We start from the raw sequence: 23,368 nt of genomic DNA, 5'->3' as shown, positions 1-23,368 counted from the left end.
CTCCATCCATGGGATTTTCCAGGCAAGAGTACTGGAGTGGGGTGCCATTGTGTTCTGCCCTCTGTGGCTCCCTCTGGTTTTTTGGTTTTTTTTTTTTGGCCACACCAATTGTTATTGTGTACAATTATATTGACCAAATAGTTACCCAACTTGATCTTTATAAAGAAAACAAAATTAATTCGACTTGCCATGGTGTAGTCTTAACATTGAGATTATGTAACTAATAATGTATAAATCAGAGACTCCTTTTGGTCCCATTGTGGGGTTTGGTAGATCTAGGAAGCTGCTGCTTACTTAGATAATGCGGGAGGGATGTTTACAAATCAGTGGGGTCCCGGCTCCAGTCGTGACTCTGCATTCCTTTCGGGGTGACCCCGCTCCCCACCTACCAGCATCCATTTCCACCTTTTACCGTAGAAGGTGATGGTTGTTGTCTCTGCCACGCCAAAGAGCAAGACATAAATGAGAAAGGTCGGTTGAAAATGATGTAGAAACCATAGTAGGCTTTGCAGGGATTGCTGTCGACTTGTAGAACAGGTTTTGTTTACACAACATTATAAAGTAGAAGGTACCCACAGGTCAGGCATCAGTCAACCTGGCACCTCTGTCTCCATCACGACGCCCGCCCTTCGGCATGCTCTGGCAGCCAGCTTATAATACACACATGTCCCTAGAGGGGAGGCGAGGGGAGGTTCCTTGTCTGCTGATTCAGCTTGCAACAAGTTTTGAGAAAAGACAAGCCCCCTACCCACTATGTGTAACAACAGACCCGTGTCCTCATGGGAGGGATTAGAGGGAGGGATACACTTCTTCCGCTGGCCCCAAAGTTCAGTCCCTTTGTACAAAAGAGGAAAATTAATTTGGGCAAACAATGAAAGGAAACAAGTATAACCCTGATTACCGTGAGAGGAGGGTGTGAGGCTAGGAAAGGATCCAACAGTCTGATATAAAGAAATAAAGCGATCCTTTCTGTTAAAGGGACTGGCGCAACGGGGTTTATTGCCTTTAGAAATCTATTTAACATTTAAATACAGTTGTAAACTGCTCAATTAAAGAGTGGACCGATATTGTGCAAACCTGCTGATAACCTCAGCATGTGTGGGTGGGAGCCACTCAGTCTTTATGTATGCATCAGTGAGGATTGCTCTGCCTGGTACAGCAGATCCATGGTGGGCAGGGAAAGGGAGAACGTTAGCCAGTCGGTCATGTCCGACTCTGCAACCCCGAGGACCATAGCCCACCAGGCTCCTCTGTCCATGGGATTCTCCAGGCAGGAATACTGGAGTGGGTTGCCATTTACTCCTCCAGGGGCTCTACCCAACCCAGGTCTCCCTCATTGCAGGAAGATTCGTTACCATCTGAGCATTCAGATTCCAGCTCCACCTGCAGTGTGACCACAGGCTGTTTAACTCTGAGCCTATTTCCTCCTCATGAGGGCAGGTATCGAGATCTCTCTATGGTGTGGATTAAGCGAGTTGATCCATGTCACTCTGTCAGAACTGTGACCGGCCCAAGCTTTATGTTGTTGTTGTTCGTTGTTCAGTCACTCAGTCATGCCCAACTCTTTGCAACCCATGAACTGCAGCACACCAGGCTTCCCTGTCCTCCACCATCTCCTGGAGTTTGCTCAAACTCATGTCCATCGAGTCAGTGATGCCATTCAACCATCTTGTCCTCTGCCACCCTCTTCTCCTCCCGCCTTCAATCTTTCCCAGCATCTGAGTGTTTTTGAATGAGTCAGCTTTTCGCATCAGGTATCCAAAGTATTGGAGCTTCAGCTTCAGCATCAGTCCTTCCAATGAATATTCAGGGTTGACCAATCCTGGTTGATTTAGGACTGGTTGGATCTCCTTGCAGTACAAGGGACTCTCAAGAGTCTTCTCCAACACCACAGTTTGAAAGCATCAATTCTTCAGTGCTGAGCCTTCTTTATGGTCCAACACTCCATACATGACTACTGGAAACACCATCAGATCAGATCAGATCAGATCAGTCGCTCAGTCGTGTCTGACTCTTTGCGACCCCATGAATCGCAGCACGCCAGGTCCCCCTGTCCATCACCAACTCCTGGAGTTCACCCAGACTCACATCCATCGAGTCAGTGATGCCATCCAGCCATCTCATCCTCTGTCGTCCCCTTCTCCTCCTGCCCCCAATCCCTCCCAGCATCAGAGTCTTTTCCAATGTGCCAACTCTTCACATGAGGTAGCCAAAGTACTGGAGTTTCAGCTTTAGCATCATTCCTTCCAAAGAAATCCCAGGGCTGATCTCCTTCAGAATGGACTGGTTGGATCTCCTTGCAGTCCAAGGGACTCTCAAGAGTCTTCTCCAACACCACAGTTCAAAGGCATCAATTCTTCGGCACTCAGCCTTTTTCACAGTCCAACTCTCACATCCATACATGACCACAGGAAAAACCATAGCTTTGACTAGACAGAACTTTGTTGGCAAAGTAATGTCTCTGCTTTTGAATATGCTATCTAGGTTGGTCAAAACTTTGCTTCCAAGGAGTAAGTGTCTTTTAATTTCATGGCTGCAGTCACCATCTGTAGTAATTTTGGAGCCCAGAAAAATAAAGTCTGACACTGTTTCCACTGTTTCCCCATCTATTTCCCATGAAGTGGTGGGAAAGGATGCCATGATCTTTGTTTTCTGAATGTTGAGCTTTAAACCAACTTTTTCACTCTCCACTTTCACTTTCATCAAGAGGCTTTTGAGCTCCTCTTCACTTTCTGCCATAAGGGTGGTGTCATTTGCATATCTGAGGTTATTGATATTTCTCCCGGCAATCTTGATTCCAGCTTGTGTTTCTTCCAGTCCAGCGTCAGCAAAGTGATGTCTCTGCTTTTTAATAATGTCTAGGTTTATCATAGCGATCCTTCCAAGGAGCAAGTGTCTTTTATATTTGTAGCTGCAGTCACCATCCTCATTGATTTTGGAGCCCAAGAAAATGAAATCTGACACTATTTCCACTTTTCTCCATCTATTTGTCATGTAGTAATAGGACTGGATGCCATGATCTTAGTTTTCTGAATGTTGAGCTTTAAGCCAACTTTTTCACTCTCCTTTTTCACTTTCATCAAAAGGCTTTTTGGTTCCTCTTCACTTTCTGCCCTAAGGGTGGTGTCATCTGCATATCTGAGGTTATTGATGATTCTCCCAGCAATCTTGATTCCAGCTTGTGAGTCATCTGGCCCAGCATTTCACATGATGTAATCTGCATAGATGCTAAACAAGCAGGGTGACAGTGCACGCCTTTAGGTACTCCCTTTCCAGTTTGGAACCAGTCTGTTGTTTCATGTCCACTTCTAACTGTTGCTTCTTGTCCTGCATACAGGTTTCTCAGGACCCAGGTAAGGTGGTCTGGTATTCGCATCTGTATGCTTATTATATTACAAAGCATGTGTTGGTTGAAGATTCCCAGTGATGTTTATAAAAATCACTGACTGAATTCATTTATCTACTTACTGTAGTTCTGACTTAATCAAAAAGAAAAGATTCTGTAGCACCACCCTTATACAAATAAAGAGCTGAAATCAGAACATCCCTAAAGTAATGAAGTAATGACCTGAAAGCAATAATAGCCATCCCAGGTGCTTATAGAAAATCACTTTTTAAATTTTTATTAGGTCAGCCAGAATCAGCCCGTCAGTTTCCTAAGCTTTTCAGGCAGAGACTAGAAATTTGAGTTTAGAACCAACTTCCTTTCTTGATTACAATCTTGAGACTGTTTTCTGGTGACAGAACATGGTGTTTTCTAGAAAGATGCCCACCCCTTCCTTCTCAGCACTGAGTAAGCTATTTCATCTGTTATTTTTGCCCTGTATTTTCTTGCAAACAGAAAAGGCAGGTGTTGGGTTTCACCCGCACTGGACCCAGCACCTGTGTGACACCCGCCTATGGCTGGATGGTAGTATGTAGTCCTGATGGTTTGCAAGCCTTACCTTTATGCAGGTGTTCATAGCACGTGGCCAAAATACTGAGTGCTGTGCAGTAGGGCTCTTCATACTCCTAGTGCTTTCTTCATTTAATGAGAAAATAGCGTGAGGAAGGCAGTGTAGGGAGCTGGGGGGCAGGCTGGGGGGGGTGGGAGGCATAGGACATAATGCAGGGGCAGAGGCCCCCGGCGGTGGAAGTGAGACCCTGGCCTGCGATGGACGCTCACCGGCGGAAGTGCACAGGCTTGCAGCACCTGCCCTGGCTATGGGTGCTGCACCCGGGTGGGTGCTGTATTTCACCCCAAGACCCTCCAAAAAGTACACCCGATGAAACACTCTTAGTTTTTAAGGTCAGGTGCACTAGGATTCCTATGTTAGGATATCTTTGCACCACTGGCATGGCTCAGAACAGTCTGGGGTCCTCGGAAGTCAGGGTGGGGAAATGTCTGCCCCGGTAGGGTACTGGGGGGTGTCTGCAGTCTGGGTGGGGAGCGGGGAGGGGGTCTGGATGGGGAGGGAAGGCAGGGGGCTGCTCCCACTCTCACCTCCCTTCCTCCCAGCCTCCCTTCCTCTGCCTCTGCCTCCAGCACTGCACCTCATTAGCACCTCATTATCAGCAGCACACAGAACTGTCAGGGTCAAGTTCTCCGGGCAAATACACCAGGCGTGATTCAAGTTTACTACAGGCTGCTTGCTTACTCAAGGTTTTTCACACATAGATGGCCACTTTTCCCAGGAAAGAGAGTTCCCCATTCTTTTATATTGAAATATGGTTGATTTACAATGTAATGTTAGATTCAGGTGTACGCACAGTGACGCAGTCTACATTTCATATATATATATATGTAAATTATATATATATATTCTTTTTCAGATTCTTCCCCTTATAGGTTATTACAAAATACTGAGTGCTATCCAATAGGCTCTTGTTAGTTATCTATTTTATATACAGTTGTGTGCATCTGTTAATCCCATCCTCCTAATTTATCCCTACCCTGCCTTCCCCTTTGGTAAACATAGACTGGTTTTTCTTGATGTTTTTAGTGTAGTGTCGGTGATTTACGATGTTGTGTTAGTTTCAGGCGTACAGCAAAGTGAATCAGTTGTACGTATTCCTGTATCCACTCGTTTTTAGATTCTTTTCCCATTTAGGTCATTACATAGAATTGAGTAGAGTTCCCTGTGCTTTACAGCAGGTCTTTATTAGCTGTATATTTTATGTATAGTAGGGTGTATATGTCAGTCCCAATCTCCCAGTTTATCCCTCCCTCCTACCCCCCAGTAACCATAAATTTATTTTCTACATCTGTAACTGTATTTTGTAGATAAGTCCATTTGTAACTGTATCTATTTTGTAGATAAGTCCATTTCTGAGGGAGGTAAGTCAGAAAAAGACAGATACCAAGTGACGTCGCTTATGTGTGGAATCTGAATTATGGCTACATAAGTTTGTTTTCTGTCTGTGGCTCTATTTTCAAAACACCCCATTTTAAGGCCATGGAGGTGGGACAGGGCTGTTTGTCCAGGGCCCCCATGTTGACTCATTGTGGGATGGAACGGAAACTTGGGACCCCCCAAAAAAGACACAGGTGCATCCTGAAAGGGTGCAAAACCCAGCCCAGACCTCGGCCAGTGTATGCGGACATGCCTAGAAGCAAAGGTGCCCCGCGCGTGACGCGTTCCTGGGGACACTTGTCTGGCTCTTTCCGTTACCTGGAGCAGGGTTTCAAGGCTCATCCTGTTAGCGATGCCCACCCGCCCACGAGTGTCCTTATTTTCCGTTTTTAAAACCAAAGCACCATTGTCTTCACTGGACTTAGGTGCCTCCATGATGGTTGCCGTTCCTGGGGCAGGAGCACCCCACCCGCCTTGGCGTAGGGAGAGGTGAGGGGTCAGAAATCGCTCCATGCCCATCCTCAGGGGTGGCCTTACCTATGAGCCTGGGGACCACCAGCTCACATCAGTGCTGGAGCTCCATGGTCTCATGAGGGGGCAGGGCCAGCAGGACAGACCCTCCCACACAGCCCCTGACCCAGATCAGCCCCCACAGCCTTCTGCCTCAGACTGAGTCTCCTTCTGCCACCCCCTGGACTTCCCCTCCACCACCCCACCTCTGAGCACCCTCCAGGAGAGTGCAGCCTCACAAACAGCCCGACTCAGGCCATGACCCCTGCCCCAAGCCAAAGCAATGTCGCGGGAGCCGGCATCCCAGGCCAAGTTCAGGGGCTCCTGGTTTCAGCCCTGTTAGGGATTCTTGGTCACTGCCCCAGCTCCCAGCCCTCACTGGGCTTCCCTGGTGGCTCAGACAGTAAAACATCTGCCTGCAATGCAGGAAACCCACCCGATTCCATCCCTGGGTCAGGAAGATCCCCTGGAGAAGGAAATGGCAGCCCACTCCAGTATTCTTACCTGGGTAATCCCATGGACGGAGGAGCCAGGTGGGCTATAGTCCATGGGGTCGTAGAGACAGACAGAACTGAGTGACTCCATTTTCACTTTCTCCCAGCCCTCACTCGGGGTGACCTGCAGGTGTGTTGGGCTGGGAGGGGGGGGTGGGCGGAGCTTGCAAGGAATCCCCCACTTTCTCCCCCCAGGACAGGAGGGCCCTGGCCCCCACTCACCTCCCCCCCACCACCTTCAAAACCAGAAGGGCTGGCCCAGCAGGCCTCCTTGGCTGAGCGAGGGACTCTTGGGGGATGGTCCAGACTTTGAGAAACAGCTGCCTAGAAAGTTGGTAGTTTGGTCCCTCAGTCGTGTCCAACACTCATGACCCCGTAGACCATAGCCCTGCAGGTTCCTCTGTCCATGGTATTTCCCAGGCAAGAACACTGGAGTGGGTTGTCATTCCCTTCTCCAGGGATCAAATTCAGGCCTTCTCACTGCTGGCAGATTCTTTACTGACTGAGCCACCAGAGAAGCACCAGAAAGTTGGTGGGGTTTGTGCAACATAGGAGGTGGGGAGGTACACACTATTGGGTGTAAGATAAGCTCAGGAATGTATTGTGAAAGGAATATAGCCAATGTTTCATAATAACTATCAATGGAAAATAACCTTTAAAATGGCATGAACAATAAAAAATTCTTTTAAACTTATGTAGAAATACAAAGTTAAGAGAAAATGGGAAAGCTATGGAAAAACTGATCAGAAGGTTGATAAGTTGGATGCCCGCGGTGTCCACGCAATGGCTGCAGTGGTCGCCCTGGTGACCGTGTCCAGCAGGAAGTGGCCAGCACCTGGGAGGCGGGGGGAGGCTGAGCTGCAGACTCCAGGGTTCTCGCTCAGGGCATGATGTGTGAACCAGGACGTGTGCACGGAGACGCAGTCTGCGTGGCTCTTCAAAGACAAACCGTGTTCTGGGCTGCTGTCTGAGGCTTCATCATGTCCCCATCTCGATGGCTTCCATCCTCACCCAGCACTTTGAGAAAGAGAAGCTAGCTGACTGCAGACCCTGCCTTCTCAGACCCATCCCACTGGAAGCAGGTGAAAGGCAGGCGTGGGGTCTCTCCAGTGGGCAGAATTGAAATTTCACGTCAGTAGGAACACCACCGCTTTCCTGAAATTCAGTGAAGTAGTGAAGAACAGGGCTTCCTGAGTAGCTCAGGTGGTAGAGAATCTGCCTGCCTTGCAGGAGACCCAAGTTCAATTCCTAGGTTGGGAAGATCCCCGGGAGAAGGGATAGGCCACCCACTGAAGTATTCTTGGGCTTCCCTGATGGCTCAGATGGTAAAGAATCCATCCACCTGCCGTGTGGGAGCCTGGATTTGATCCCTGGGTGGGGAAGATCCTCTGAAGGAGGAAATAGCAACCCACTCCGGTATTCTTGCCTGGACAATCCCATGGACAGAGGAGCCTGGAGGGCTGGAGTTCCTGGGGTAGCAAAGAGTCAGACATGACTAAGTGACTAAGCATGCACACACACACATAGAGTAAAGAATAAAGAAATCCACAGTCTTCATCTTGCGATGTCATGTGTCGGGGGCAGGAGCAGAAGGTTGGCCTGATCCTGACCCGAGAGGTCCGGTGGGTAGGAAAACACCCCCGAGCCCTACTCACTCACCAGGACGCGGACCTGCCCCTGTGAGAAGGCTGATTATTGTGATGGAGCCAGGTCAAGGGGAGTGTGACCAAGCTGATGAAGATCCCCTGCAGGGATCTCCCAGCAGGGCAGAGTCTGCTCTCCAGCTTCTCCAGGCACCAGGATCCACTAAGAAGCAGCAGACCCAGAAGCGGCAGCTGTGCTGTGTTAAACGGGCCCTCCAGCTTGGAGACGGGAACACGCCGTCCTCGACTGGCCCGTGGCCAGCAGCTCCTCCCACGCCCTGTGTGTAGCAGATGGAGACCACGGATGCCCGGCGTCCCGGAGAACAAGGCCCCTGGGGGGTGAAGGTGCCCGGCCGACCAAGGTCCCCAGAGTCAGGCAGGAGCCGAGGTCCCCACAACGGTGGCCAGAGGGCCAGATGCTTGGTGCCGAAGGCAGATTGGGCACCCTGATCAGCTCAGAGCGTGCACGTAGGGTGAGCTCCAGGTGGGAAGAAGGGTGCAGAGGGGAGGGGATGGAGGAGCTCAGGGAGCCCGGCACCCTGCATCCAGCGAGAGCAGCCAGGCTCCAGTGTCCTGCGCAGCGAAGGGTCAGTACCTGGCTCCCTCACCGACTCCTGGGAGCTGTTCCGTGTTCTGAGAGCCGGCCTGGCCTGGCATTCAGCTGGGGGATCTGGTGTGATTTTGAGCATGTGGTTGGCTTCTCTGTGTCTGTTTCCTCACCTGTGAATCAGGGTTGATGGGCTGACGATAGCAGAGCCCACCTGGTGGGGGTCCGGGGACCACCCCCCACCCCACTTAAGGAGTCTGTGCAAGCCGGGTCCTGAGGACAGTGCCCAGCACAGCAGGGACGAGCCGCCGCCGCCACCATGACTGCCTTTAAAGAGTGAAGTCCAGCTGCCACTGCCTGTGTCCCACACAGCTGGTGAAACCCACTGGGACCCAGTTGCTTAAGCAGAACTATTGGCAGAGCCTCCGGAAAAAAATAATTCTGAAGCAATCACCTTACATAATTTAAAGTCTGATCATCACGTTCCTTTTTCCCTGTTTGCTTCTCCTAAGAAAATGCAATCTGTCTTAAAACAGATCCCATAATTGCTAGAACTTTATTTAAAATGTAGAAGAAAGAGATGCTTATGTTTTGCAAGAATCAAAAATATCCATGAACTGCGCCTTTGGTGCTGCCAGTGGCTTGAGGATGGTTTAACGGTTATCGAGTCGTCCCTTCTTATCTGCGGGGACACACTCAGCCCCCCAGCAGACGCGGGAAACCATGGATAGTACTGAACACTACACTGTGTCTTCTCTGTGTGGAAGTGCTGGACAGGGAGGGTTCGCGTCCCAGGTGCCCGGGTGGGACTGCGGGCAATGGTCAGGCACACCTCATTTCACTGTACTCCGCAGATAATGTGGTTTTGTTGTTTTTTTTTTAACAAAGTCAAGGTTATGGCAACCTTTCATCAAGCAAGTCTATCAGTGCCAATTTTTCAACAGCATTGTTTTGTACTTGGGCTTCCCAGGTGGCTCAGACAGTAAAGAATCTGCCTGCAATGCAGGAGACCCGAGTTCGACCCCTGGGTTGGGAAGATCCCCTGGAGAAGAAAATAGGGACCCACTCCTGTGTTCTTGCCTGGAGAATCCCATGGACAGAGGAGACTGTGGGGCTACAGTCCATGGGGTCACAAAAAGTCGGACACAACTGAGTGACTAACATTTTGCACTTAATGCTGATTTTTAAATGTTTCCATTGTTTTTTTACACACAATGCAATTGTGCACTTAATTTACTAGAGTGGTGTGTAAACACAGCCTTTATGCACTGGGAAACCAGAATATTCGTGTGACTCACTTTAAGATACTCGATTTATTTCAATGGCCTAGAACCAAACCTGCAGTGTATCCAAGATCTGCCCAGGCATGAGATTTTATCTTGCTGTTCAGAACAGTCTGTGATTTAAAACTTGTGAAGTTTTATTTCTGGAATTTTCCATTTAGTATTTTTGGACTGTAGTTGATAAGGGTAACTGAAATCACAGAAAGAGGAATAGTAGCTAAGGGGCACCACTGGGTTAAATAACGTGGCTTCACTTTAATTTCTATTAAATATTATCCAGGTTTATATAAAAGTGATGCTGACTTTGTCATCCCGAGAAGTTCACAAAAATCAAGAGAGACTATCTGAAAACATTGGTCTTTTAATAACTGGGAAACCACTTTAGAGACTGTAGTGGAGAGTCTTCCCGCCCAGAAAACCTTCCTTCCTGACGGCAGTGGCCGCGCGTCCTTGGCCCTGATGAGGGTCAGTGCTGTGGAAAGCTGGCCTGTGGTCCTGCCAGGGAGGGCATGCGGGTCTGGCCAATTGCATTCATGCATCCACTCCTCCAGGGCTTCCCTGGTGGCTCAGATAGTAAAGAATCCGCCTGCAGTGTGGGAGACCTGGGTTCGATCCCTGGGTGGGGAAGATCCCCTGGAGGAGGGCATGGCAACCCACTCCAGTATTGTTGCCTGGAGAATCCCATGGACAGAGGAGCCTGGCGGGCTGGACACGACTGAGCGAGTAAGCACAGCACAGAGCATTCTCTTGTCCAGACATCCCCAGTGTGCCACCCGCAAGGCCCGTTCCAAGCCCTTGCCATCTCCCTTCCCTGGTGTCTCCAGCAACCTGCACAAGGTCTGCTCTGTTTATCTATGGGAAATACAGTTTATCTATGGGAAATACACTGCTTTGCACATCAGCAACTTTGATAGACCAGGCCTGTCTTTAAGCAGGGATTCTCAATGTCCGGCATCTAATGCCTGATGGTCTGAGGTGGCACTGATGTCCTAATAACAGAAAGAAAAGGCATAATAAATGGAATGCGCTTGAAGCATCCCGAAACCGTACCCCACCCCAGTCCGTGGGAAAATCGTCTTCCCCGAAATTGGTCCCTGGTGCCAAACAGGTGGGGGACTGCTGTCTTTCAGGGTGGGTTGACCGCAAGAGCGATGCTCCTGGTGTGTGTGCAGTGAAAGGCTGTGTGCTGATGGGGAGAGAGCCCTGGCCTCCTCCCAGGTGTCCCCCGGTTCGCCCGGTTATCTTCCCTAGACACGGCATCACCTGCTGGCGCTCTGCCTGCCTCAGGTGGACGCGTGCAGCCCCGCGATGCTCTGTGAGGACGTCTCCGGTAGAGGGACCACAGCGCCTTTCTGCAGAGGAAGGTGTAGCCACGAGTGCACCCACACAAAGCTTCATGCCGCTCCCTGAGCAGAGGAGCCTGGGCTTTCCACCTACAGCCACTGAGGGCGGGTCCATTCCGTCCAGCACCATGAGCGCACTGCCCCCAGCGTCCTCTGTTCCAGCGGGATCGTCTAGCGGCCTGCTGTGAAACGCGCTTTTCTAATAGGCTTTGTGTGTCTTAACTATGAATTAGTACCCAGCGTCAGAATTAGAGGACAGACCTTGTGTCCTCAAGGCATAACTTTCACAAAAATAGACAGCTTTTTTGTTTCTGAGATGAAAGTTTTGAGTTGATCATTTCTAGAGTCTGCCTTACAGTCTTTTTTTTTTTTTTTTTTTTTTGGTGGTTTATATTTTAAAAATAAGACCTTTAATATATCGTAGAATTTTTATGGGCTTCCCAGGTGGCACTAATGGTAAAGAACCTGCCTGCTAATGCAAGAGACATAAGAGATGCAGGTTTGATCCCTGGGTCGGGAAGATCCCCTGGAGGAGGGCATGGCAACCCACTCCAGTATGCTTGCCTGGAGAATCCCATGGACAGAGGAGCCTGGCAGGCTACAGTCCATGGGGTCACAAAGAGTCAGACACGACCAAAGTAACTTAGCAGCAGCAGAATCTTTATAGTATTTTGCAATGAGGATATAGAGGCTTGATTTTTTAATTGAAGTATACTTGATGTAAAATATTATTTAAGTTATAGGCATACAATATAGTGATTTGCAAATTTTAGAAGGTGTAGTTCATTTATAGTTATTATAAAGTATTGGCTGTATTCCTTTATTTTATACCTAGGAGTTTGTATCTCTTACTCCTTCACTCTTATACTGCCCCCGCTCCTCTCTTCCCACTGGTAATCACTGGTTTGTTCTCTTATATCTATGAGTCTGGTTTTTTTTTTAATATACCAATTTGTTTTGCTTTTTAGATTCCACACATAAGTGATACCATACAGTATTTATCTTTCTATGTCTGACTTACTTCACTTAGCACAGTGTTTTCCAAGTCCATCCATGTTACTGCAAATGGCAAAATTTCATTCCTTTTTATGGCTGAAGACCCTGATGCTGGGAAAGATTGAAGGCGGGAGGAGAAGGGGATGACAGAGGATGAGATGCTTGGATGGCATCACCAACCCAATGGACCTGAGTTTAAGTAAACTCTGGGAGTTGGTGATGGACAGGGAGGCCTGACGTGCTGCAGTCCATGGGGTCGCAAAGAGCAGGACACGACTGAGCGACTGAAGTGACTGACTGACTGAATATTCCATTGTTTATGTATACCACATCTTTATCCATTCAACTGTTGATGGAAACTTAGATTGTTTCCACGTCTTGGCAATTGTGAGTAACGCTGCTATGGACTTTGGGGTGCATGTATCTTTTTGAATTAGTGGTTTGCGTTTTTTTTTCTTTTTTTGATAAATACCCAGGAGTGTATTTGTACAGTGTTCTATTTTTAGTTTTTTGTGTCTCACCAAAGATGTTCCCAATAAGATCTGAGACTAAATTACAAATAGCTGGGGTGGGGTGTGAGGATGATGTGACAGGAGCCATGCTGGGCATGAATTCTGGTTAAAACCCAAAAGGAGGGCACAGGGACCTGAATGCCCAGCACAGGGACAGGACGTGGAGGGGAGCTGAGCCTCTGTGTCCTCGGACATGCTGGCTGCCGGGAGGGAGCCCCCCAGGTCCGGCAAAGCCCTTTCCCGGCGGGCTCTGCATGTCCCGCGGGCCCAGCCACAGGGCCATCTCCCTTGGTCCCATGCCCTCCCAGGCCCACTGGTCCTCACCTGGTGGTCTGCGGGAAGCAGCTGTGCCTGGTGGAGGTTCAGCCGGTCAGTGGAAGCCCACTGACCAGCCCTGACCACCACGCTGAAGTGAAGCGTTGTCTGGAGGGTTAATGCGATGCAGTGTGTGAAAGCGGCCCCAACACTGCAGCTCAGGAGCTGACGTGAGCCGGACACGGAGCGGATGCCTTTGCACTTGTGGACAGGGGCCATATGGGCAATCAGGGGCTTTCATGGCTGTCAAAACCCAACACCTTGGCAGTCCAGTGGTTAGGACTCCGTGCTTTCTTTGCCAAGGGCTCAGGTTCAATTCCTGGTCCAGGAGCTAAGATCCTGCAAGCCATGCAGTCCAGCCAAAGGGAAAAAAAAGAACCATTTCCAGCACCAGCTTGTTACCTGCTCAGGTGGCCACACGGCACGTGCCCACAGCATCATTCTGCCCCCTCACTGCCTGCCCTTCTGAGCCCCTCTGCTCCCCCTCCCCTGCCTTGGCTGGTGCTGGGTGGGGTCCCTGACGGGCAGCGGGCTCCCCCTGTAAACTGACCATCCTCCAAGTCCAGGTATGAGGCCTGAGGTTTCCCTCCAGGTGACTCCTGGATTCCAATCAGCTCAGGGACCTTCACATTTCTCTTCCTGCAGTTTAAACAACATCACTGTAGCCGCACACATACACATGTGCACATACAAGCACACATGAGAGCGTTCGTGTACATACATGCATATGTATGTACATGTACACGTGCACACGTAGCATACACACACACACACACACATTCTCAGACCCATGGTCAAGGCTGCGGAGTCAACTCGGCATGTTTCCAGCCCACATCAGCCTCTCCCTGATGCCTCACTGGACCACATCCAGCAGGAGTGCCTTCCTCGCTGGTCAGCGGTTTCAGAGTCGCCCTTTAATTTGGGAAAGCATTGCTCTGAAGTGGTCTCGTTCACTGCAGAGTCTTATCTGTCCTCTAGAACTTGTAAGCCGACCTGCTTTGAATGGCAGAGCTTCAAAGAGAGGTGAGATCACTGCCGTCTTTCCAAGTGGACCTCCTTCCAAATCCACGTGTTCCTGTGTTTTCCTCAAGCCGAGCACAGGTCGGGTCTGAGCACCTCCTCCACGTGCGGCGTCCTCGAGAGAGTCTACACTGAGCACTACACACGCTTGAAACCCACATCAGGGGCTGGGGTGTGCGAGTGCTTTTATTTTTTTATTTTTTATTTTTTTTTTTTTTAACAAATGACTTAATTTTATTTTTTTTTTTTTTTTTAAATTTTATTTTATTTTTAAACTTTACATAACTGTATTAGATTTGCCAAATATCAAAATGAATCCGCCACAGGTTTACATGTGTTCCCCATCCTGAACCCTCCTCCCTCCTCCCTCCCCATTCCATCCCACAGTCACACGTTCTAAGACTTTAAAAACAAATTGCAGCCTCTCTGTAATTCAACACACGAAATGAGTGAAGGAGCCTCAAAACTTTGCATGAAGAGTCTGTAAGTTCCTTCTAGTTTTAAAGGAGCAAAGCTTGTAATTCATGGGCAAGTGAACCATGAAAATGTCATGAAAGTATGTTTGCAAAGAAGAAAAATAGAAGAAAATCTAATCAAGTGAGAAATGTCAAATGAATATGTTTATGTCAACCAGTTAAAATGATGTTACTGAAAGGGCTAGGAAAGCAGCCCTACAAATACAAAATACTGGACTTGCCTGAAGATGTTTTTGTGACCGGATAAGCCATCATAATATTCACACATTTTTTTTCCAGGAGGGCAGAACGAAACTAACTTTGCCAAAGAATAGGGATAAGATCGTCTGTGATGATTTCAAAGATTAAAATCCCCATTTATTGTGTTCATCCTGTGCCTGGCACTGAGCTGAGCATCCTACACCTGTTAATACATTGCTGCCGCTGCTGCTGCTAAGTCGCTTCAGTCATGTCCGACTCTGTGCGACCCCATAGATGGCAGCCCACCAGCAAGTCCTTATAAAACCTCAGTGGCATATAGTACTGTTATTATGCTTATTTTCCAGGTGAGGAAGTTGCAATTCAAAGAGGTTAATTAACACATCCAAGGTCACACAGCCAGGAGGTATTGGAGCAGGGCTTTGAGGCCAGGTGTATTGAATTCTTCACCCCTGTTCACCATGCGCGCGCACACGCGTGCACGAACACACACACACACACACACACACACACACACACCCTAGCTTCACCAAGTGTCTTCCCATCCTTTTCTGAATACAGCCATGTCTTTCAACCTCCACTTTGGGGTCCCTTATCCTCACCCACCATGGTCTGGCGAACACTTTCCACCCGTATTTCAAGGCTCAGTTCAAGTGTCTTCAGACATGGAAATCTTTCTGAACCCACAGACAATGAACCCTACCTCTTCTCCTTCCCTCTCCCCAAGGTAGACCCCACCCTCCCTGCTGAGCTATAAGTTCCATGAGGATCAGAAGCGTTTCCAATTTAGAAAACCCTGCAGTCCCAGTTGCAGAAGGAAATGGCAACCCACTCTGGTATTCTTGCCTGGAGAATCCCATGGACAGAGGAGCCTGGCAGGTTACATTCCACAGGATCACAAAGAGTCAGACACGACTGAAGCGACTTGGCACACACGCACGCAGTCCCAGTAACCAGCCCAGTTCGTAACTCCGGGAGGACATGGGGCAACCATTTGCTGAATGAATGGAGATGGACCGTCTTCCCCTTGCTCGGGGCCATCTTTATTCCATACACCAGTGGCTCTCGTTCGGGGGTGATTTTATCTCTCAGGAGACATCTGGTGATATCTGGAGACGCTTTGGATGTCATAGCTCATGTAATACCGCTAGCATCTCCACAGATGCTGCTGAATATCCTCCTGTGCACGGGACACCCCCCAGCAAAGACTCACCCAGCCCACATTGTCAGTTAGTGCTGAGGCTGAGAAACCCTGACGTACCCCCTTCCGTCTCAGCACCGACAACACACTTCAGTTCTCTCCCCGCGATGAATCTTAGGCCCTGCCGCAGGGGCCGCAGTCCCTGTCTTTCTACACCCAGGATTCAACATACTGAGTGAGCGAATGAATGAACGAGAGATGAGTAGGAGACAGAGACGGACTGAAATCCAGCGTGCACGCTGCAGGTAGCAGAAGCCGCAGCAGACCCGACAGCTGGTGCAAGGACATGAGGCTGGGGTCACTCATTAGCTCTGTGGAAGTGTTCTCATGTTGTTCATTGTGATTGACACACCCCCCAAAACAAAAAAATCCGTGAGCAAAATAGAAAGATCAAACCAAGCACCAACGAATGGCTATGTTTGGCAGATGCAGCCCCAGGGAACTGGGTGCTTATGAGCACTGCTTGGTGTCAATATTACAGTGAGATTTTGAGCTTTTTAAGGTGATTGGGGCAGAACCCTATGGTTATGTATAACTGTACATTTACAATCTGGAGCAAGGCTGATGGTCATCAAGAGAGAGAGGGTACTTTTCTGAGCTCTTAGTGAGAGCACAGAGCTATCATGTAGGCTGAGTAAACTCTCAGATCAGGTCCTTTAGCATTAAAGTGGAGGTGTTTTAGGGAAAAACAAGAGTTATTTGAAGGGAAATCTCCAGGAAAGACTGTGAGTATTAGTTACATGGAAACGGATAAGAGAAACCATCAGGTTAGGAAAATAAGAAAAACTGTTCTTAATTTGTTGTATACACCTTAAAACTCTCAACATGTTTTGAAATTCAGTATCTTATCTGAAGTTCGTAGTGCTGCTGTGAAGTAGGTTTTGTCCCTGATTTATAGAGGGACGTACAGAGGGTACAGAGAAGGCGATGGCACCCCACTCCAGTACACTGGCCTGGAAAATCCCATGGACGGAGGAGCCTGGTAGGCTGCAGTCCATGGGGTCGCTGAGGGTCGGACACGACTGAGCGACCTCACTTTCACTTTTCACTTTCCTGCATTGGAGAAGGAAATGGCAACCCACTCCAGTGTTCTTGCCTGGAGAGTCCCAGGGACGGGGGAGCCTGGTGGGCTGCCATCTCTGGGGTTGCACAGAGTTGGACACGACTGAAGCGACTTAGCAGCAGCAGCAGTACAGAGGATCAGGGAGAAGGAAATGGCAACCCACCCCAGTCTTCTTGCCTGGGAAGTCCCATGGATGGGAGCCTGGTGGGCTACAGGCCATGGGGTCGCACAGAGTTGGACACGCCTGAAGCGACGAAGCACGCACACACAGAGGGTCAGAGAAGTTAGGCTGCAGTTTTCCCCAGAGTCCAGACTCCAGGAGACTGCTCCCTGGAAGGAAGAATGGGAGACGCAGCATCACCAAGTGTTAGAGAAACACAAAGCAAAACCACAGTGAGGGGTCACCTCACACTGGTCACAACGGCCACCATGAGAGCGTCTACAAACAAATGCTGGAGAGGGTGTGGGGAAAAGGGAGCCCTCAGACACTGCTGGTGGGAATGCAAACCGGCGCAGCCACGATGGAGCAGTGTGAGTGAGTGAGTGAAGGTCAGTCGTATCCAACTCTTTTCGACCCCGTGGGCTATATATGCAGTCCATGGGATTCTCCAGGCCAGAATACTGGAGTGGGTAGCCCGTTCTCCAGGGGATGTTCCCGAACTAAGGATCAAACCCAGGTCTTCCACATTGCAGGTGGATTCTTTACTGTCTGAGCCACCAGGGAAGGCCATGGAGCAGTAAGGAGGTTCCTTAAAAAACTGAGCGTCCATATGATCTAGCGATTTCATTCCTGGACATATATCTGGAGCAAACTCTAATTCAAAAACTCTTTAATCCATGCACTCCCATGTTCATAGCAGCACTGTTCACAGTAGCCAAGACATGGAGACAACCTAAGTCTCCATGCACAGGTGAGTGAATAAAGGAGATTATATACATTAATATATGTGCATGCGTGCATGCTAAGGCACTTCGCTCATGTCTGACTCTTTGCAACCCCATGGACTGTAGCCCACCAGGCTCCTCCATCCATGGAATTTTCCAGGCAAGAATACTGGAGTGGGTGCCCTCACCTTCTCCACGTACACACGCTACTATATATGAAATACATAATAAACACGAACCTACTGCATAGCACAGGGAACTGTACTCAATATCTGGTAATAACATAAAATGGGAAAATATATGTCCATAATGCGTGTATTCAGAGAACTAGCATAAATGTGTGTGCACATATATATGTGTGTATGTGCATATGTAACTGAATCACTTTGCGTACACCTGAAACTCATACAGCGTTGTTAATCAGCTATACTTCGATTAAAAAACTAAAGACGTTCCCTGGCAGTCTAGTGGTTAGGGCTCATTGCTGTCACTGCCTTGGCCTGGGTTCAATCCCTTTTTGGAAAACTAAGATCCCACAAGCCACATGGCACTGTCAAAAAAAAAAAAAGAATGGGAGTTGGTTCAACGTCTGAGTGACCTGGACCATCAAGGGGCCCGGGGTGGACAGAGTGCCCCTTACCTTCCCGGCGCAGTGGGCTCCTCACGGACATTTCAGCAAGCGTAGCTCAGCCACCCTGGTTTTCAAGCCCAGTGTGTTACTGGGCGATGCTTAAGTAGCCAATCAGAGGAGGACAGGCGGTCTAAGCAGAGATATCTTAGCTGCAAACTCGGCACGAGGCGAGAGGGGAGGTGCTGGAGGCCAGCTGAGCGCAGTGGAGATGCTGAGACCCCGGCTGCCACACACACGCTCTGTCTCCCACAGGCTCTGTCTCCCAGCTGCTGAATTGACTGGGTGCTGGTGTTCCATGTTCATAATTCTTCTCGGGGAGAAGAGGCCACAAAGACTGGTCTGTTCAGGGTTTTGTCTGTTATTTTCTGTAACAATTGGGACTTTCACAAAGAATGAGCCAAGTATACGTTCATGCCAAGAGCACAGGAACACTCCAAGGGTATTGTGAGCTGGTATTTGTCCGGCTGCTCTTATTTCAGAATTCTCAAGTCACACCATAAATTTTCAGTATCATAGAAAAGAATGATAGACATGGTTAGAACTGGTGGTGTTTTATGCAAAAGAAATTAGCTCTTGATACTTGCTCCCACTTATGTAGAAATTGATACTGACATCCCTGCAAAGATACATTTGCCTGTGTTTAATGAAATAATGCTGGACTTTGATCTTGGCTCACACAGTGATGATTATAAATGTCTTAGCTTCTCGTGGTCCCTTTGTATCTAGTATAACTACATCCCATAAGCAAAGCAAGAGAGGCACGGGGACATTTCTAGAAGTCAGTAAATGGTGGTTTCCTGTCTTCTTTTCCCATTTTCCTTCATCATTTAGCAGCTTATTTGACATGGCTGTTGTTCAGTCACCCTGTCGTGTCTGAGTCTTTTTGACTCCATGGGCTGCAGCACGCCAGGCTTCCCTGTCTCAGCATCTCCTGGAGTTTGCTCAGACTCATGTCTATTGAGTCGGTGATGCCATCCAACCATCTCGTCCTCTTTTGCCCCTTTCTCCTCTTGCCTTTCCCAGAATCAGGGTCTTTTCCATTGAGTCAGCATCAGGTGGCCAAGGTATTGGAGTTTCAGTATCAGCCCTTTCGATGAATAGTCAGGGTTGATTTCCTTTAGCAGGAGATCAACTGCTTTGATCTCCTATTTGATGTGGACCAAACAGCTAATTGGAGAAGGCAATGGCACCCACTCCAGGACTCTTGCCTGGAAAATCCCGTGGACAGAGGAGCCTGTTAGGCTACAGTCCATGGGGTCGCAAAGAGTCAGACATGACTTGAGTGAGTTCACTTCATTCACTTCATACTTTATCACTGGAGAAGGAAACGACAACCCACTCCAGTATTCTTGCCTGGAGAATCCTATGGACAGAGGAGCCTGGCGGGCCATGGTCCATGGGGTTGCAGAAAGTCGGATACGACTGAAGTGACTGAGCGTGAGCACGAAGCAGCTAATTAGAAGAGGTGGTCTTGCCCTTGACTGGCAGGGGGAAAAGTTCAGCCAGAGAGATGGCCAGAGGAGACACAGCAAAACGGGCTCCAGTGGCTGACTCCTCGGCTGGGCGTGGCTCTGAGTCTCCCCTGTTGGAAAGACAACACGTGTTGAAAAGGAACTAGAAGCCCTGAATTTAAATGTGTGACACACCCTTCCATTCTCAGTTCGTAGGGATCGGTGCCATTTCCCCCTTGGATTCAGGTGTCTACCCAGGAGACTTGTCAGTGGGTTATCAGAGCTCGGATGGGGGATGTCACGCACCCAGCCACACAGACCTAGGGGGCTGCCTTTGCGGGGGGACAGGTATGTGGTGAGGCCCTGGGGGTGAGTCTGGTTCCGTCCGGGTCCCCTTACACAGGTGTGCACGCCCGTGTTGTGCATCACATGTCAGGAATGCAGAGAGCCTGCCCAGAGCGCATCGTTAGTGAAGGTTCGCCTGTTGAGAACAGCATGCGTGTGTTCACTAGTGGGTGAAATTGCGGGTGTTTGCATCCCACCTACAAAACGTGTGTGTGAGATCCTCAGGATGAGAAGCGGATCTGCCAGGACAGGCAAGCGAAGGGAGGTCGGGTGCAAGGACGTGTGCCCGAGAGGCTCACACAGCGTTTCCGCTGATGGGCTGTCACATGGGAACTGGCTGAGCGGGGGCAGTAAGAACAGCAACAGCTCATCTGACGGGGAGTCCGGCCCCGCCCCGCTCCTGTGGTCCTTCGTCCGCCCATCCCCACCACCGCCAAGTTAAACCCCCTCCCTAGGGCTCCCCGAGGGGAGTGATGGCCTGAGTCGTGGCCACTCGGTGGGGTTTCCTGGTTCCTTCTCATGGTCTAGAGCCTGTGGCCGTGCCGAGATGAACCAGACCCTCTATTCACTGCAGCCCCACATGCCCCGTCCTTCAGACCACGGCCTGCCCGGGCACTGAGAGCTGGGCAAACCTCTCCCCTCGCTCCCCACCACCAGGGACTGCGTAGGGGAAGCGCTGGCCTCACCTGAACCCCTCCCTGGGAACACTCAGGGCCAGGCTTCTGCCCTCGTGTCAATGGCCCCTCTGTCTTCTCAGGAGCTTGTTCCCTCACAGCATGAAATACAAGAAAGTCGATTATTACTCCTGAGCTTGAATGTGAAAATTCAGAGTGTTCAAGTGTGCATGTGTGTGTGAATGTATAAATACACAGATTATACATAAACGCATTATCTCTAAGTTGTAATTAAAGGCACCCTGAGGTGGGAGGGAAGAGAAGTTAGAATAGCATTTTTGCCTCCAGGGCAAGGCGCTGCGTTCTGCATGGATGCTCTTTTGATAAAGCTGGTCCTCCCAGAGACCGCCTGCCTGCATCCAAGGATGAGCGTCTTCCAAGGACGCCAGCAGCATGCGTGTCTCTCCCTCCCCCAAAAGTTTGCCTGCCGCTGGGTTACCAAAGCCGTGATGTTCCCTATCTCTCCTTTCATCGCAGACTTCAGAAATCCCCGCCTCTGTGAGTGTTCTTCACAAAGAGGGCGGTAATCGGGATCGCTGCTGGGCTCTAACCTGCTTTTTATCTTTTCCCTCTCACCCAGGGGCGGATCTGTAGAAAAGCTGGCAAGTCGAAAAAGTCCTTCAGTCGCAAGGAAGCCGAAGCCACCTTTAAGAGTTTGGTGAAGACTCATGAAAAGTACGGCTGGGTCACCCCGCCCGTCTCTGACGGCTGATGTTCGCGCCGTGCACTAGACGCTTAAGCTGCCTCTCCACACACACACACACCTGACATCTCCTCTCCACGCTGAGCACCCTTCATCCTTTTTATAACTCCAGCCTTCGGAATGGAATCCTGAATGCCAAGGAGACGCCTAAGTTATTTATGATCAGATGTGTTTACAGAGAGAAGGAGGGGGAGCCAACGCTGTTCGGGATTAGATTTCGATGATGAATGAATGATCATCTCTAGGTCACTTTAGATCACACGTCGAGATGGTGATGTTCCCCCGCCCGCCTGCCCTCCCCGCCCCGCCCCCACCCCATCACTGGGCCTCTAGCTTCTTCTCCTGACAGCAGCTTCAAAGAGCAGTCAGGAAACTCAGCTCCCCTCGCTCGCCCGGTTGACACGCCCCTAGGAACGCCACGCCCCGTCCAGTCCCCGTATGCTGTGCCCCGTGTCTCTTTCTCTCCCCGGCAGGTCAACATCGTAACTTGAAGACACATCTTTCTGTGGCCCCGTGTCATGACATGTAGACCTCGTTTGTGCTCTATGACCGCTGGTTCATGAGAACAAAAAAAATTTAATGTGGCCAGGTTCTCGGGATGGAAAACAGCAACCGCCCTCTTGGCTAGACCGTGCTCCCAAGGCCGATGCTGAAGCATGTGCGGTCCGCAGCTCAGCCCACGCCCGTGGGTGAAGGCGGGGTGCTGTGGCCACCACGGGGCACACAGGTGCAGACGCCGGGGTGGGGGGCACTCAGAGCAATGGTGTCGGGTTGCGGAAGGGGTCTCTTCCGACATCCTCAGACGCTCCTACGACGTTCCTGTTCCTGTCTCCTCTCTGCTGGTCGACCCACCGCCGAAAGCAAAAGACAGTCTCCCATCCGCTGAAGCCACCTGACCCGTGTCCTGTGTGCGCGTGGCGGGGAATGCCAGAACTGCCTTCGGAGGCCCGGTGACGGTAGGACAATTTGCATGGCCCAGTAGTCACTCGTGTGTCCCCGAGGCCGCGATGCGTGAGCACCCTCACTTGGATATAAACTCCTGTTATTTAATCTCCCCACAATTTCAGTTTTCTCTTCTGTTAAGTTACTTAGACCTTTCCAAGAAGTTCCATGAAATGAGGAAACCACTGTTTCTTATAATATGCGGAAAAGAGGTAAAATGTTCATTCCAAGTGGAAAAATCTTATTGGACACATTTTAAATAAAATCACGCATACCTGAATCCGGTCATTGTGGGCTCTTCTTCCACTGAAAGTATTTATTTTCGGGCTTTCCAGGTGGCGCTAGTGGTAAGGAATCCACCTGCCAATGCAGGAGACACCAGAGGCACAGGTTCGATTCCTGGGTTCATAGTTCAGATACTACACGTGCCAGGAAGGCATTCCTGCCACGAGTTGCAGGAAAGGAGTCTCAGGAACCAATGGTCTTTTCAAAAATCCAGTGGATTGGAACGGTCCCCAGAAGCAGCCAGAAAGACAATAGGACACTGGCTGGAAGGACTGGTGGGTTATTTGGCCGAACCCGGATGCTGCCAGTCCCAGTTTAGCACCGTGAAGGAAGAGGAAACGTCTCTGCTCACTATGTTAAATCCTTCAGGCAGTTTCAGGTGCTCGGCGTCCCGTGCACCTGTCCCAGTTGGTCAGAGCTCTCAGACACCAAACCTTAAAGCCAAGGGCCAGCTCCTCCCAGTAGGGTTTGTCCTTACCCGAATCTACTCTTTATTGCTACTTTAATTATTTTAACCA

General features: G+C 49.7%; 1 protein-coding gene across 1 annotated transcript in view; it reads left to right on the top strand.

The window, feature by feature from the left end:
• The window catches only part of UBE2QL1 (ubiquitin conjugating enzyme E2 Q family like 1), a 58,017-nt gene extending 35,172 nt beyond the window's left edge, over positions 1-22,845 (top strand). Inside the window, exon 2 of the mRNA XM_006047711.4 lies at positions 21,501-22,845. Coding sequence (XP_006047773.2) covers positions 21,501-21,632 — 132 coding nt within the window. The 3' untranslated portion in view covers positions 21,633-22,845. The remainder of the gene's footprint in view (positions 1-21,500) is intronic.
• The last annotated feature ends 523 nt before the right edge of the window (positions 22,846-23,368 follow it).

This window comes from Bubalus bubalis, chromosome 19, assembly GCF_019923935.1.
Source record: "Bubalus bubalis isolate 160015118507 breed Murrah chromosome 19, NDDB_SH_1, whole genome shotgun sequence".
NCBI lineage: Eukaryota > Metazoa > Chordata > Mammalia > Artiodactyla > Bovidae > Bubalus > Bubalus bubalis.
This window is presented reverse-complemented; position numbering and strand designations above follow the sequence as displayed.